The sequence below is a fragment of the Lottia gigantea genome (assembly GCF_000327385.1).
Source record: "Lottia gigantea unplaced genomic scaffold LOTGIsca_67, whole genome shotgun sequence".
Lineage (NCBI taxonomy): Eukaryota > Metazoa > Mollusca > Gastropoda > Lottiidae > Lottia > Lottia gigantea.
In genome coordinates this window covers 1726860-1744155 of record NW_008710284.1, presented here as the reverse complement: position 1 = coordinate 1744155, position 17296 = coordinate 1726860, and the positions used below count along the sequence as shown (strand labels likewise).

General features: G+C 37.1%; 2 protein-coding genes across 2 annotated transcripts; one reads left to right on the top strand and one right to left on the bottom strand.

Moving 5' to 3' along the window:
• Positions 1-3743: 3743 nt before the first annotated feature.
• Positions 3744-4182, top strand: LOTGIDRAFT_69875 (hypothetical protein; the record flags this gene model as incomplete). The annotated part of the gene is made up of 2 exons (XM_009064963.1): positions 3744-3809; positions 4006-4182. Coding segments are annotated over 2 exons (243 nt in total), but the record flags the coding sequence as incomplete, so codon positions are not given.
• Positions 4183-11211: 7029 nt separating this feature from the next.
• Positions 11212-11671, bottom strand: LOTGIDRAFT_58234 (hypothetical protein; the record flags this gene model as incomplete). Its single annotated transcript, XM_009064957.1, has 2 exons — positions 11212-11391; positions 11606-11671. Coding segments are annotated over 2 exons (246 nt in total), but the record flags the coding sequence as incomplete, so codon positions are not given.
• Between the last annotated feature and the right edge of the window lie 5625 nt (positions 11672-17296).

Here is a 17296-nt window from a genome sequence, read left to right as displayed (position 1 = left end):
CCACCCTGGCCGAGGGTCGGGAGCAAACGCACCCCTAAAATTGCCTTCTTCAGTTTACCCAAGAAGACACCCAAACCCTCCACGCTATGGACGTACGTATCTGCAATAAGTACTATACTCCTTTTACTAAGACTTTTCCATATCCTTGAGGTTCAGGGGGAGGGGTGCTGGTCCCTTATTTACGAAAAACTTGCTATTGCTAAAACCATTTCACTGCATATTATAATGAAAATTATAACGCTACAAAATAACACATAAACGCACACAAATATTGCGTCTTACATGCATCAAAATAAGTTTCTATATGTTGGAAATTGCTGGATTGAAATTGAATTGATTTTGTTCAACAAAAAAAGGGTTCCACATCCTAACGATGACGGAAAACTCCGGAAAGTACCGAACTGGAAACAGTCTAATAATCCGATCAACTAATCTCGATTACGATTAAATGAATCATAGGCGATAATCTGCAGATATCGTCTATCTCTTTAAATAAATGAAATCTCCTCCTTAACCTCCTTATACCACAATATCATATATAATTTTAACTCTTTAAACGCCATTAACCCCCTTATAGAGAATACTCCCTAAATTAACCCCTGCAATCTCGATAATTCAATAAAGAAATCGTAACGATTATATATGGTAAAGAGCTAACCAATTTAGGGTTAATGTAGTTAACCCCAATTATGAGATATTTGAATTATTGAATAGAAAGCATCTTACGCAATTTGTTTGTGTGATTTCCCCACCTGTTTGTTGCTATATACTGATTTCAAAAGTACTTGTCCCCTACCGGGACTGCAAGGGTTAATACCAGACTATTTTCCATACAAAGAATGGGTATTACTCCGTGTCCCCGACCTGTGTTTTCTGTTTAAATTAAGACCCAAGCCAATACCCCTTAATACCATACACGTGCGAGTTACGAGAAATTTTAAAAAATCACCCGGGGGTGGTGATCATGAAGAACACGTGCAAAAATCATATTAATTGCAATTAGATATTATTCTGGCAGAAATCTGCAGAATGACATTTATGCGATTTCTGAAACATACCTTGCGGCAGACGATCCTGCAAAAGAGCAAGTGGGTTAGGCCCACCTAGCATGACACTTATGCGATTACTGAATTCGACCAGACGAGAAAGGTGATCGTTCTGAAGAGACACTTCGAACTGAGAGGTATCTGCTGGTGACATTTATGCGATTATGAAACCCGCCAAAAAGTCAGACGATCCTGCAAAAGAGCAGTTCCAGACGTGGAACATAATCTCGTAGCATGAGGTCTACGTTCCATGACACTAATTCGACAAGACGAGACAGACGATCTTTCTAAACTAAAGAGACAGTTCGAACTAAAAGGTCTCTGCTGGTGACATTTATACGATTATGAAACCCGCCGAAGAGTCAGACGATTCCGCAAAAAGAACAATTCCAGACGTTGCACGAGTTGTAAGATGTCATGCGATTACTAAACCGATCCCACCTTGTAGCAGACGATCCTGCAAAAGAGCAGTTCTAGCCTTAGTAACGAGAATTTATGCGATTATTAACTCTGGCGTCTTGGCAGACGATCCCAAAAAAGAGCGGTCCTAGACTTGGCAACCGAACGTGCTGCCAGAACTAAGAGTCACTACGTCTGCAGAATGACATTAATGCGATCACTGTGCAGACAATGCTACAGGGGGGGGGGGGGGGGTATCTTATTACTCAAACTTTCAATTAAGAACCGAAAGTCTACAGAATGGCGTTCATGAGATTATAGAAACAATTAGTGGACATGGCCTCCTGCAAAAAGACCAAGACACTTGTTTCCAAACTGGTGACCCATCCTCAATATACTAATCAGATTAATAGGACGTAAAACTCCATCTAATATCATCACAACCAGATGAAGAACAGTACGATTTAAAACTCTATGGCATAAGCTCAATAATATACCGAACTGTCGGACGTAAAACTCCATTTCATTTCCAGACTAGTGAGACCACCCATGGCTGACACACACGTCCAATTTCTTACTTCCTAGGAAACGCAATTTAAATTTATTCAACCCAAAAATCTGTTTAGCTTTGATAAATCGATAATGATCATATTTGTACCTGATAACCATTGTGAAGACTTCAAAGCCAATTTGTACGTATTCACTGATCACCAGCACGGGCAACTGATTCAAAAGTCAATAATGTCTAGTTGGTACACCACGTGATCATGGTATATCGGCGATAATACACAGCTATTGACCAATCGGCAAACATTATAAGAAAATCCGGGACAATATGTACGTTAATTTGTTAAGAAAATATCTCACACCGGGTTTAATGATGAGTCTATTCTGGTAGAAGATGATCCAATAATACCATCCAGTGTTATCCAATCAATAGTCAATATCGGATTACGTTTAAGCCTTTGTCCAATCAAATCACTGGATTTGTAATCCAAATGAAAACCTCGTTGGTGTATGAATCAAACTTTCGAAAATCGACATGAACGAAAATATTCATGTTCGGGTTTAAGGATTTTGGATTAGAAAACAATTCCGTAATCAGAGATCCCTAAATCCGTCGATCCTGCGACCAATGGAGAGGTCGAGCGGCTGAAATTCACCATTAATCTTGCCTAATCTATGCAATCATTGGTCAAACCAAAGCATGCTGTATGAATCTTCAGTATATATAAAGATAGCCCAGTTACGTTAGGTTATGCATTGAAAACAGCAAAAAGCAAGGACACAGCAATTCGCCTTGTTTGACTCCACAGTTCCATACAAAATTAAACATGATTGCTACACATATTAAACAAGGTAAGTACAAGAATTTCAACTCTATTTGTGAAAAAAGGTTATATGGTCGACATCACGAAATGGTTGTGTCATGAATCACAGTTGAATAAACGTGCTTACAGCTACAATGACACCAATTCAATTTAATTTAGTTTAATTTTTCTCCATCTTTTTTTTTCAGAAAACATGAGCTTCGAAGAAATCAGTTCGTTTGAAACATCCATGCCGCTGACGTCATCACCACGACCATCTTCTGCATCAAGTTCAGATGCCGACTCTTTCAGAAGTGGCTTTTTCGGCGGACGTGATGCTTTATCTCCAGTTTCGGAAAAGACATCATGCAAATCTGAAAACCGTTCACCAGTGTCCGAAAGACCAGAAACGACGGCTTTTGGCAGATCCAGTGAAATGTACAGACCTTACTACTTATCACCTCCAAAACTGACCTTTCCGTTCTCCCAGCTTCCCTCATATACCACCACGAGTTCAGTACCTACATACCCACCAATGACTGAAGCTAGACATAATCTTCAGTACAGTCAACAGCTTCAAGCTTATGCCCGATGCCAATACTCCAGATCGTCCACCTGCACCAGTTCCTGCTGCAGTACCTCAAGTTCGCCAAACAGCTCCGGTGACGAATCTCCACTCACCAAAGTGGACCTGTCCATCCCGTTCGACATCTATCTCAAAAGACTCGGCGAATCGATGGACAATTCGTCCAAGAAGCCAAGACTCTCAAGCGTCAAGACCCCACAACTTGTAATGCCCGTGCCTCCCGTTTACAAATACAACACGGAGTTATATTACGCTGGCCAGTCGCAGCCAGTACCATACTTCAGATATTGGGAACACAAACCAATGGGATTCTCAACCATCACCGAGCATACAAGATTGCATCAAGGTTCCCCAGTAACGTCACCAACATCTTCATCGTCTTCAGATAAAGATGATGCAGAAAAACGATACCAATGTGATGTTTGTTATAAGAGATTCTCCAGAAGCAATACTTTGGTCACCCATAAGGTAATTATCTTTTGAAAAACTGATTTCAGAATGAAGTTTTACGTCCACCAACTATACAGAATACAGGCAATGTCATGCCAATTACTGTATCTTGCTCTCTAATTAAGAAATTTGGCAATTCTGAGAAAGATTACAGTTCCATAATCACTCAATAGACGTCCAAATTCTCAATATCTTCATTTTTTTCTATTTTCAGAGAATACATACTGGAGAGAAACCATTTAAATGTGAAGTATGCGACCGGGCATTTCGACAACCAGGGAATTTGACTCGACACCGTTTAACTCATACTTCCATTAAACCCTATGTCTGTACAGTTTGTAACAAAGCGTTCAACAGAGCCAGCAATCTTCAGACTCACATGAAGATCCATAATAGAAGCGACAACAATGTGTATGGACGTTTTTGAAGAAATTGGACGAGAATGCCTTCGAAACGTTGCGTTTGTGACACAATCAGATGTCGTATGTCGGTACTTTATTTGGCCCAAAAAGTTACGATATTATTCATAGGGTTAGGACGTGAGCAATGGGCTTGCGACGTAACAACAACATGGCTTACGATGTTACCATAATGGGGTACGATGTTACTCACATGGGCTCTAACGTCCTACATCGACTTTACCTTATAGGCTACGACGTTCCACATCGACTTTACCTTATGGGCTACGACGTTCCACATCGACTTTACCTTATGGGCTACGACGTTCCACATCGACTTTACCTTATGGGCTACGACGTTCCACATCGACTTTAGCTTATGGGCTACGATGTTCCACATCGACTTTACCTTATGGGCGAAGACGTTCCACATCGACTTTACCTTATGGGCGAAGACGTTCCTCTACAACATTACGATTCCGTTCATAAGATCTTATTTTCCTATTTAATTTTTTACCCTGTGATATCATCCGTCGATTTAATTTCTGGTGTTATTGTTGATATTTTCTTGTTATAATTTGTTAAGTTTCTGTTATTAAACTATTTTATTTTTTTCAAAATAAGTTTTTATATTCTTCATTGGCGCATACAAAATAACGCGTTCAAATTGCAAGCAGTTGGCATAAATGTATCTTCACAATGTGAAGCTATTACGAACTTCGCCTTATACCTTGACTGCAATAGCTACTGTGGGTATCAAAGTGTCCCATTCAAATCAGTATACAGAAATTACTAGCTCTTTCAACCCCCAATCAACGACAGGTTAACCCTTTCCAGACCGAATTAGGATCAAAACTTGCCATTTTCATGCAGCAATCAATACCAATATAGCTGAATCAAAAACAGCTTCGAGTTTTAAAAAACAAACTAATAAACGATCCTTTCTAAGTTGAATTAAGGTCGAAACTTCCCTATGCAAACTCTATTCAGTATTGTCGTGCATTCTATGCAATATATTATGGATCGCTGAATCAAACACAATCAAACAATAGCATTAACTCTCTCCATACCGAATTAGGGTTGAAATTTCCCAATGCAAACTTGCCTTTATAGATCAATCTCTGACAAAGTGTCAATCACAGAAACTTGTTTTGCTATTTAGGATCAAAGTTTCCTTAGCAAATAGCAAAACAACATGATTATTTCCCCTTTACAATCAAACATAGATAAATTTAACATTTAGAGTCAAAACTACCGTATGTAAACTGGTCATTGTCTTACAATCTATGCCAATATGTCGCTCGTTGTATCGTTTTGTGTGTAGAAGTGACATCAATTAGCCCTGATGATGTTAAAATGGTTAATTTATAACACAATTTCACGTTTGATCTGGTAGTTATGCGTAATAACAACCATCTAGCAGGGCAATAACAACGTTAAAGTGGGCATTATCACACATCCTGTGTGTTAATGGCCTAATTGACGTGTTTTGGTGCTAAAAGCGTGCGGTAACCAAAGAGTTAATGAATCGTTTTTAATTGAATTTTGTCACTTTTCGTGAAATTGACTTGAAATGAGTTTATTTATTTGTTTGTAGTAAACGTTACAGGTAAACAAAGATTTTTTCCGCGTTTATTTTCGAGTTTTAAGAATAATATTTTTGATTTATGTTTAAGTTGATTTTAAAACGTGCTAATGACACGCGTTCTTGAGTGTCCAAGCTGACTGATACAGCAAGTTCCGAAAGGACTTACAATCAAAATGCATAAGGGATATACACATTGTTCCAAAACTGTTCTCCAACCCTTTATCTGCACTGTTTGGTCTAATGAATTTGAAATGTGCGGGGGTCGGTTGGTGCTATGCATGCGTATGGCGTAAATCTATCTGCAGACATTGTGGCTAATGCACTAAGGTAAATCATCCCTTATGAACTATTAATCATATCGACACTATCTGACAATAGGCTAATAAATGCCATCATAATCTAATGCCCTATATCCATTGTCTGTACCCTGTACTGGATGTCCTACCCATGTCTCTAGTACAGGCTGTTCCTTATCAATATTTCATCATCTTAACACAATAAAACAATCTTACATTAGTGTCAATTACTCAGTACAGGATTTGTTCGTAATCCGAACACTGATAATCACCATTTTCGTTAATTATTGACGGAAAGAGTTATCTGGCGACTTGAGGAACATATTTAATTGGCATTTTAGGTTGTAACATTACGTCAAGTAATGCCATGAAAGCACAGGCACAGGATTATTAATGTCAAGTGAAACTTTATCCAAGGTACAAACGGAAATAGCTTACACAATTAATGACTGTAAGAGAAAAGGAACTGGAAGTCAGTTATCTCTATAATATCTATACCAGATTCCAGGTTAAGTTTCAAATTACACGTGCATATTATATATACCAAATACATTAACAAAATAATGATTTTGCTATCTTTTTCTGTGAAGTATAGTGAAAACGGGGCATATACACAATACTTTTTGACAATTCACTTTAATAGCACATCAGATGCATACCGACACGATGAATAAACCGAAAATTAAAAGCACGTCCATTGCACGTGTGCTCTACAATGCATTTTGTCCATACGATACATTTAAATTCATCTTTACAGCATATCAAACTGTCGTTTCAAACGTTGGTAAAGACGCAAAACTGTCTACAGAGGACGCAAGAGACGCAGTATATCCAAGATTTGGTCGTCCGGAAATATGGTACATTTCCGGTTCAGTTGGTCTAAACGGCTGAAAAATCAGAGAAGCAAAATATTAACATGAGAGGAAGTAAAGCACCGTTTATACGACAGGATTATTGGGAAGACGTGTCAAGGAGGGGGGATGAATTGTTGGTGCGCTTAACAATTCTGTCGCCGATTTTTAAATATTTTTGCAGACTGTCTGAAAAATGGCAGGATTTAGAGTAATAATGGACAAATCCTTCCTTATAAAATTTAAAAAAATATTCAATATTTTTGAGGATTGTGTCCAAGTATGACACTCATGCGCTTATCTATGCTCATTTATGAATAAATCCAAAATTATTCAAAAGAGCAGTTAATTAGCTTATCCCTACATGACACTTAGCCGATTGTAGCATCCTAAAATATTAATTCAAAAATCTCAACCGACCAACAGTCTACGTTATGACATATATACGCTTATCAATTAATATGTTCATTTTAAAAATATGATTAATTAAAAATAAAAAATTATCAAAATGAACAGTTAATTAGCTTATCCCCGAATGACACTTAGCCGATTGTAGCATCCCAAAAATATTGAGTTTTATTTATAGACCGACCGTCTGCATTGTGACATTTATGCGCTTATCAATTAATATTTTGCTCATTTATGAATATTATTAATTAATATAATCAAAATTATCTTCCGAAAAAAAGCCACGGGAATGAGCTTATCCCTCTATGACATGTAGCCAGAGAATTAATTTCAAAATTTCCACCGACCTAGAGTCTGCTCTCTGACACTCATTCGCTTATATTTAGAAAAATAAAAAAAATAAAATGTCCTTCTTAATTCAGATTGAAAAATTCAAAAAAAAAATTCAAAAGCATCGTCACCTCATTGAACCAATCGACTTCCCAATCAGTTCGATACAACATCACCATAACAACCAGAAAGATGGCGACCATTACAACTCCAACAATAGCATCTATATACGACCCTGCCTCCATCTTTAAACACCTGATGTCACTTTCTTATCATCTCCTGTGATCCCAGCTCGATTTCCCAAGCTTATCATCCCAAGTGAAGTATCACCCCTCTGCCAATAACGTTCACGTACAAGACGGTCGTGTATTCACACGAGTTATATCGCAAGACGTACAAGTAAAATGTAAAACAATTACTGCCGATGGTTAAGTGTCCAAAACGTTCACATTTCAGTGACACACGATCGGAAATTCAAGACGGTGGAGAAACTATAAGAAAAATATCAACTAGTGCCACTTTAAAGCGGGACTTATTTGTACTAAATCTGCCACAAATTGACTTCTTTAATATTTTAAACTTATCTTTAATTTTAAGAGGTTATCGGTCATATTGACTCAAGATAATGAACTTCAGTACACATACCGGCTCTTAAAGGGAACAGTCGCCATTTTGAGAGGTTGATTTGGATCTTGGAGGCTCAAGTCGAGGCTGGATTCAACGTGGATAAATCTGGATAGCCATAAATTTGAAGGCGAAGGTTTCGACGGTGAGCTGTGAACTCTATTACTGATTAGCTTAGTAAACAAAAATCGTTTATGAGGCTAAGGTACGTTTGTTCTAACGGATGATGAACGTGTCCATTTAAGAGACTATGCATTCTTTCTAAAAGGCCGGAGAACATGAGTTATGGGTCAGAATTATAGGGTGTTAAATTGCGGTAAAGCAAATTTTACGAAAGCACAGACACGGACAGGCATGTAGGCCATGAAGAGGTGGGGTGTTAGTGAAGGGGGGAGGGGGGTGATAAATGTCGTAAGGGTGGTAAGAATGTCAGCACGCTGATTTAGGCCCTTGACTCATGTATTACGTTATAAGACCTTTCGGAATGCATGGAACGAACCGTCCCTAATACTACTAGCCTATTACTATTACAGGGTTATTTCGTTCTAACAAAGAAAACAAAATAGGTTTATATGCTTCTTCATATCACAGTTCGCGGATTAACGGATTATCGGATAAATGGATTAAAAGATTAATGCATTAGATAATCCAATCTGTGTTGTATATGGGAATCCAGATTCTAGCCTTGGGCTGTTTAACATTTCTAGTAATTTCTAATACATATTTTTTCCAATACACATTAAAATTAGTCATTTAAAAATTCTCATGTTTCATTTTGTGACAGAAAATCGGCTATTTTCTACCCGTGTTGGAGGAAGGAGGGTTGGGTGACATGCTATCACGACTAATTTGGGGCGAAATGATTGCTTAGTTTGCAGATTCATATACCTCAACTTAAAAGACGTTACTGTTTAGAAGAGCTCATCATCCCATCCTAAAGATTGTGGAATCCAGCTACAAGTATGTTGACTAAAAAATCTCTTCTCAACCCCCATCCCCTCCCCCCAATTTCTCTGACCCTTCCATAACCAAACCCTTTAAATTTGTTACTATTTATATACATCGTGACTAAGACCCTATTAGCAACCGCCAAATACTTGGCATCATCGTAACTATTTACAAGTATTTATTCTAATACCATACCAGCAACTGTCGGCTACCAACAAAACTTGGCACCCATTTCAAGGAAAAGTCTATAGGATTATTTCGTTTCGTTAAACTCTGAGTAGACTTGCTGTTTGTCATGTCGCAAGGCACCTAAACATTTGTTGCTATTTAGATCTGTTTATAGTAAAACCGTATTAGCAACCGTGGAGTACAACCCAAAAACTTGGCACCGAGTTCAACATTACAAGAACTTCCTTGAATTATTTCAGTTCATTAAACATCATATCAATAATCATAAAACCTCGGCCTGTGCTTTCGTCATTTCAGTTATATGTTATTGAAACCATCTCCTAAGTCTTTTTCATACATGACAAGTAAAATATTATATAAAAAACTTCAATGATTCAATGATTCTCTCGGGTAGGCAGTTTACATATATATTTACATGTATATCTTAGTCGCCTCGGTCAGTGTTTCCGGCTTACATGAACCTTCACAATCCCTTTTTCGACAGCCGATAATCAATTATCTCAACTTTCAACTCACTTACACCACACCCTCTTGTAGAAAACATAGTACATAGTATCACATACATCGAAATCAGAGTATGAAAATGCAGGAAGCCGCTTATCAGATGGAATGAAGAACGTTACTGGGATGCAACGTATCTTATAAAGATTGCATACAATACGAGCATAAACGATGATAGCGACTACTTCATTACATAAATGGCCTTATAATGTAGAAATAACGATGCTTGCCAATTATTTTTGTTATGTGACAAGTTAACGTTGACCTATGGACAGCCATGTCAAGTAGTACCAAGTACTATTTAGATCCTGTATGCTGCTACGGGTCAAGAAAGCAACGCGAAATGCAAATGGCATAGCCTTCCCCTTAAAATAATTTCTAGTATTTCATAATGGAAAGTGCTGTAAAATCGGAGTTGTTTTCATTTGCTTTGACTATATAGAATCAACAATCAGTAAGAATCAGGGGTGTGACAAATAACAGCATCCCGAATATACACAGACCACTCAGTCAACAGTGAGTATTAGCGCAAAGTATGAAAATGGCATGTAGTCTTATCCCAAACAGAGTTATACGTCTTGGTCTTATAGTATCTGAAAGCGCAATGCATTGAGCAATGGGGGAATTTTACAAGTCCACATATGCTCAACAAATTTGTGGAGATATATAATTGATTTTAATTTATTTTTATGTAATATTTATTTAAAAAATTCAACAATTATATAAATAAAAAATATTGCACTTTAAAAAGATAAGTTATCACAATACATCACAATCACAATAACAGTAATCACAGTAACAAATAACTAACACTGATTTCATTAATCCGCTTGTCTGCGATTTTCACATTGCAAACTGAAATCGCAGCCAACCAGACCGTGGTCCTGAAGTTCAAATTTCACCAGGAGATGTATCACTGGATTCTTAAATGTTACTTGAAACTCTGGTATAATAAACCAATTAGTAACGATCCGAACATCCAAATCCAAAACATCATATTGGTGAAACATTGAAGCTTTTCACATGAAGAAGTATATCAATCATAACTGAGTATTTCATAATGAAAAGTGGTATCAGGTGTCTTCCTCTGAATGAATCCGATTTTTTACAACTCAATGAATGTCAAACCTGTGGCCTGAAGCAGAGCAACAGTCCGAAGCTTCATCTTTATGGGATGCTCAGCTGAGAATAGGAAGCTGCAGAATTTTCATTCCTTAGAATGTTGAATCTTTTCCCCCAACCTGTTCAATGGTACGACAGACAGGCACCATGATAGTCCATTCCTTTAGAATGAATTCTCATATGAGTCTGAAGATTGCTGGCTCTGTTGAACGCCTTGTTACAAACTGTACAGACATAGGGTTTAATGGAAGTATGAGTTAAACGGTGTCGAGTCAAATTCCCTGGTTGTCGAAATGCCCGGTCGCAAACTTCACATTTAAATGGTTTCTCTCCAGTATGTATTCTCTGAAAAGGACAAATTGAAGATATTAAGAATTTTGTTTTGAAGAAAGCTACAGCTAGCAAAACATCGTTCAAAACTACAGTGTAAAAAAAGTCAAAAAAGCATTCTTACGGGTGTACAGGCGAAGACTCTGGGGCTCGGAGGTTTTCTTAGTACTTTTGGAAGGCATGAGATCTCGTGGATTCCAAATAAAGGGCAAAAATAAACAGTAATTACCTTATGCGTCACAAGGGTGTTGCTTCTCGAGAACGTCTTGTCACAAACGTTACATTTATACTTCTTGGGAGATTGCTGCTTCTCCGTGGGTGTAGCTCTGGTGGTCTGACTCTCCGTCTGCCGGAATGCAGGGTGACTCAAAGACTCGGCGAATTTTCCCGGGTAAGGAGTCGTCGTTTTGGATTCCCAATATCTTAGATAAGGTGCAGCAAAGTGTGACAATGGATTTGGGTAGATGCTGGATTTGATCTCATGTCTTCTGGCGTCCATGCCTCTTTTCTCCACCATCTTGCCTTTATGAGCCCTTCTCAAAGAATCCCCGAGATTTGATAAATAAGACTCGAATGGAATGCTGAGATCAACTTTGGAAAATGAATCTGAACTGGAATGGGTAGACAAAGATGGTGGTGAGAGAATTTCCGGTTTATAAGGAAACAGCAACGATTGTCCAAAGGAGAATGGTGAAGGTCGTTCGTTGACTGGTGATCCTTTGGGTGTACTATGTCTTGGGTATTGGGTACTGCTCCATGGTGCTGCATTGGGTGAAGATGCTGGAGACGAGGATGCAGACTCTGTTGGTGTTATGGACTGGTACAGCTTTTCTGAAAATGAATAAACAACTCTGTTAATTTTATGAATGAAAAAATGAATTCATTTTGACAATCCTGGATGGATGTTTACATGCCGGAAATCTTCTGTGATCATGCTTGCTTTCGTGGCATAGAACATTTACAGAAAATAGGCATCACACCAGGTACTAGGAAAGGAACAGGCAACAGCAAACAGTTAATTATAGAAAACAGGCACAACGTTCCATCATGACACATTTAAGCGACGTAGCAGCTGATTCCACACAGGATTAAGCTACAGAAAAAATTCAAGTGGTGAAGTTGAACTTACCAGGTGAATATAACACTAGATCCATGTCTTGAGATGTTCGGTAGTTAAAAGGAATGTTGAAAGATAGGAATGGAGTACGGTTTCTGATCCGAAGAGCACGGTGAAAACACTTTATTGCCCTTCAGAACAATACGATTTAGCGGTTTATCCAATGATAAGCAAGCAAGTCCGCATATTTCAGTGGATATCCAACATTTTCCTTAGAAGTTCCCAAACTGTTCTGTGATTGGTCACCTCTCCCTGACAAATCCATAATCCTGATTTCTGATTGGTCAATACCTGTACTGGATGTCGTCATCCGAAGCTCTGATTGGTCAGAAGTTTATAATTATGATATTCATATGTAGGGATTAACGATTTATCCTAAATCTACACGTGATCTCGTGTTGGAACTTGGAAAGTAGTCGGCAAATCTTTGCCAAAACGATTTCTCCTTAGGGAGTTTTGATTGGATGATTAGAGGGCATTATGCTTAATATACCTCGATCACGTGACTCTCACCAGGTATCAATAGAAGTTAATTGTAAGTAATCGGGTGAACAGATTGTTATTTCTAAATCTCATCTTCTAGCACGTGCCATTTGGTTGTTTTTCTTACGTAACCCATTAAATGCATTTTACACTATTGAACGTTAAAGGGGTTAACTATTATAATACGAGAGATAAAGGGTTAAGTCACATTTTATGTGTATTGTATTAAAACTTGTTTTTTTTGTAGGGGGGGGGGGGGTGAAGTATTGTACTGGATCAAACAAGTTCGTTATAGTGGAATTTCAGGAACCACAGACGTCTTACTGACTGGAATGATGCAAATCAATGCTATCAGTGTCCCCGATACACATCAAAAGTCTAGAAAACCTCTTTGAAATCCCTTCAAGATCAATTAGCTACATGAAAGGAGAAAAAACTTCAACATAAGCATAAATGTGTCCAGCAATTCTTAAGAAACACTTAATTCAATTACATTCAAAAATAATAAATATGCAAATGAAGCCTTTGTTAATAACTCAATAACTTTTCGTTAAAAAATAATGAAATATGTTTCCATGTAATTCTGAATTGTTTATCAAATAAATTCCTTAAAAAAAAGCAGAAATTATGAAGCTTATCGTCAAGTAATTTTGAACATTGTTTGACGAAAGCTTTTAAAACATGATCACCACTAGTTGAGGGGATTACTCCCTTTAAATGAAATTAACCCCCGGGGAGTAAACAGTAATCTATAATGGGGTTAACACTATAGTCATAATAACAATATATCTTATTAACTCACTACAAGACTTACAGCATATTGTTTTGGTAATAAGTCAATAGCAAGTAAACAAACTAGTAAACAAAATGGATTTTTACGACCTACACGTCTGAACCTTAAGGGACGTATCTTCATCTTATTGAAACAAACTGAAACAGACTTGTATGCCTTATTTTTTGCCCCCCGCCCCCTCTCTCTTCAGCACATATATGGCTATATGAAAATATGGAAAAGGAATTTTTCTAGGCCAGTATCAGCCACACTTTATTTTATATCCAATTCCAACAGCATAGTAGGAACGAATTTTGACATTCATTCAATTAACATTAAATACGCTTGGTTCAAAATGAAATTAAAGTCGAGATGTGTGAGGATTTGTTGTAGATGCATTACTAGGAAACGTTCCTTTCAATATTTACAAAAACAATCTGTGCCTTTAAACAAACAACAAAGTCATTAAAAATTTCACTGAAAGGGTGTAAATCAAGGTGCCATGTTTCCACCCCATTTGTTCAATACAGTAACCAATGACTTAATCAACCTTAATGGACATAGTTTTCTATTGTCCGGCAGGTGAAAACACAGTAATGGATCTTTTCAATTAATAATTTGTAATGTGATACAAAATGCGTGAAAATGACCGTAATTGACGCAAAAATATTTACATTTGTCGCGTTTCTCAAATACGTTTGATGTTCGCTTAAACTTATTCACAATTATCTCCAATAATGTGGTTTTAATTTTTCAACAACTTCGAAATAATTCACAAAAAAATATTTGCATTTGTCGCGTTTTATATACACGTTTAAAGTTTGCAATTTGCAGAAATTATTTGTAGCAATTGCAAAGTTCTGTATATGGCAACCCTTAAATTTAGAATTTACTGGAATTATTCGTTATTATTGGAAATTTCTCCCATCAAATTGACAGTTATCGCATCACAAAACAGACACTGATTTGGGTATGAATATTTGATAAAACACTAATATATTTATAGTTAATCTTATTATGTTAGTAATGACATCGATGGGTTACCATATAATTTATTCAAGAGGTTAATTGCATTATGACTTTACTGTGCTGCAATCCAAAGTTTGCAGTAGCCACCGCATACAGAGGTCTTGCATCGTGGTTTGGTTTGGCCGATAAGTGCGCTTACAGCGGTCGAATTCCACGGGTTGTACAATGGAGATGTACGAGTTTATGTCGTGTCTTTGTGGTAGAGGGGAGGGGAGCCGAAGAATTATTTTAGTACACCATTCTGGGCACAGATAACAGTCATTGGGCTGCTCTCTTACACATACGTACGTCGAATGGAGGAATAAAGATTCAGGATAATTGCGGTGCCAACTTGTCTGCGAATCGAGATATAGATTAACGACCAATAATCGATTTTATGTTTTTCAATTATCGATTTCATCAGATTTCAAATCAGTTATCTGCTACTTGTCCTCTTTTTCCTACAATCTGGTGCCAATTTGTCTGCGAATCGATATAAAGATTAACGATATATGATTGATTTTCTTTGTTTTTCAATCATCGATTAATCGATTTTTAATGTCTTGATTTAATATTATGTGGTGCCAATTTGTCTGCGAATCGAGATAAAGATCAATGATCTGTGATTGACTTTTGTTTTTCAATTATCGATTTCACTAGAGTTTCAATTTACCGATGTCCGTCCTGACTAGGAAGATTCGGTGCCAACTTGTCTGCGAATCGAGATAAAGATTAACGAGCAATAATCGATATTTTGTTTTTCAATTATCGTTTTATCGATTTCGGTGATCACTGCCTTGATGCGGTGCCAACTTGTCTGCGAATATAGATAAAGGTCAACGACCAATGATTTCAAATTTAAATCATTGTTCACCGGTTTATATATTTGTTAATCCATTTATTTTATTACATTTCTTCGTATATTTATTTTTTCATTTTTTTAAATCTGAAATAAGGCTACAGCATTGAGTATTTTCGAAATCTTAAGTCAAAGAATTGCAAATATATATCAAAGTAGTTTACAAACAGGAGGCCGTTCTTAGAAAATTGGTCTAATTTGATTTAGGTGATAAGGTTGATTCGACCGGGATCCTTTTAAACACAAACAAGGTGCAAATCGGATTGATGAGGCTTTAATCCCGATTAAAACAAATCAAATACGTTCTTGCTAAATGAGGTAGTGTAAAGAGCCGAATTGCCCGAAATCTTCAGTAACTCAAGGGTGTACAAATCGGATTTTTGAATTAAATTTAGGAATTCAAACATTTTAAGAGTAAAATCAAATTAAAATGGGCTATCTAGCAACAGAGTAGAAAACTGTTATAAACTTTGGAGTGTGGTAGGGCATTGTGTGTATGTTAGGAGCACGTAGGGCAGGTAGAGGGGGGGGGGGGGGATCTTTTGAGTCGACAGGGGGCTTGGCTGAATAATAGATACTTATTTAATAACGGCAGATGTCAGGTCATATACAATCTGTTTAGAATGAACGGAAATGGATTTTAAAGTCTCATATTTCTGCTCCAGTTATGAAGGGCATTCTCTTATTTTGCATGGAATTGTCTTTAGCCTTCTCTTGTTCATTACGATTATTCCGAGATCTTTAATGTACACAGCCTGTAGCACACATGAGCTAGGTCTGTTTCAATAGGAACAGCCAGTCGGGATGCTTCCCCCCCCCCCCTCCCCCCCAAAGAACAGGGGGTCGAATTATCAGCCCCTCTGACGTTTGTGTGTTCGGGGGGTCACAATTTTCTCCAAACATTTCCCAAAACTTTCACCACCCCTTGATCAATGAAAATTCATAAATGCATGCCCATCACCAACAAACAAACCAAAAAAACAAAAAAAATATAACTAAGTAACAAAATGTATTTATTGATAAACAACTCTGGATAAATGATAATGCAAGGGATATGTTTACATGTCAACAGAAGTAAACAGAAGTAAACAAGAGGTAATTAAGTCACATGTAAACAATCCAATCGAAAGACTGAAAATCAAAATAGACCAAGGAAGGAAGGAAAAGGGCAATTATTACTGATAACTGACATGAGCTCATCTCATGCCCTGGACATGTGTTTTGGGTATAAAATACTCATCAGGACAGTTAGTTTGTGAAAGCAGGTTGACTTTCTAATATAAAGACATTAAGAACATGTATAATGTAAAGCAAGTGTTTTATAGACAATTTTGTAAATATATCTGAATCTTCATATCTGAAAATTTAAGTTTATCTGAATTTAAGATATCATTTGCAACTTTGCACAAGAAAAATATGAAATACAATGGCTGCCTACTGAAAAAAATATCTGAAAAACTTGAAAATTTGTTGTGTAATGCCCGATTTAAATACCCTGTTTTGAAAATTATAATAAACACAATTCACTAGTAATATATATATCATTACCCACCATTGAAAACTGAGGTAAACAATTTTGTTGTTGACTTTTAATTCTCAAGGCTATTTCAAAATATCAAAAATATCAACAATGTCCTTATTTGGTATGTGAATCCTCCAAAAGACAGACACAGTCCACAAT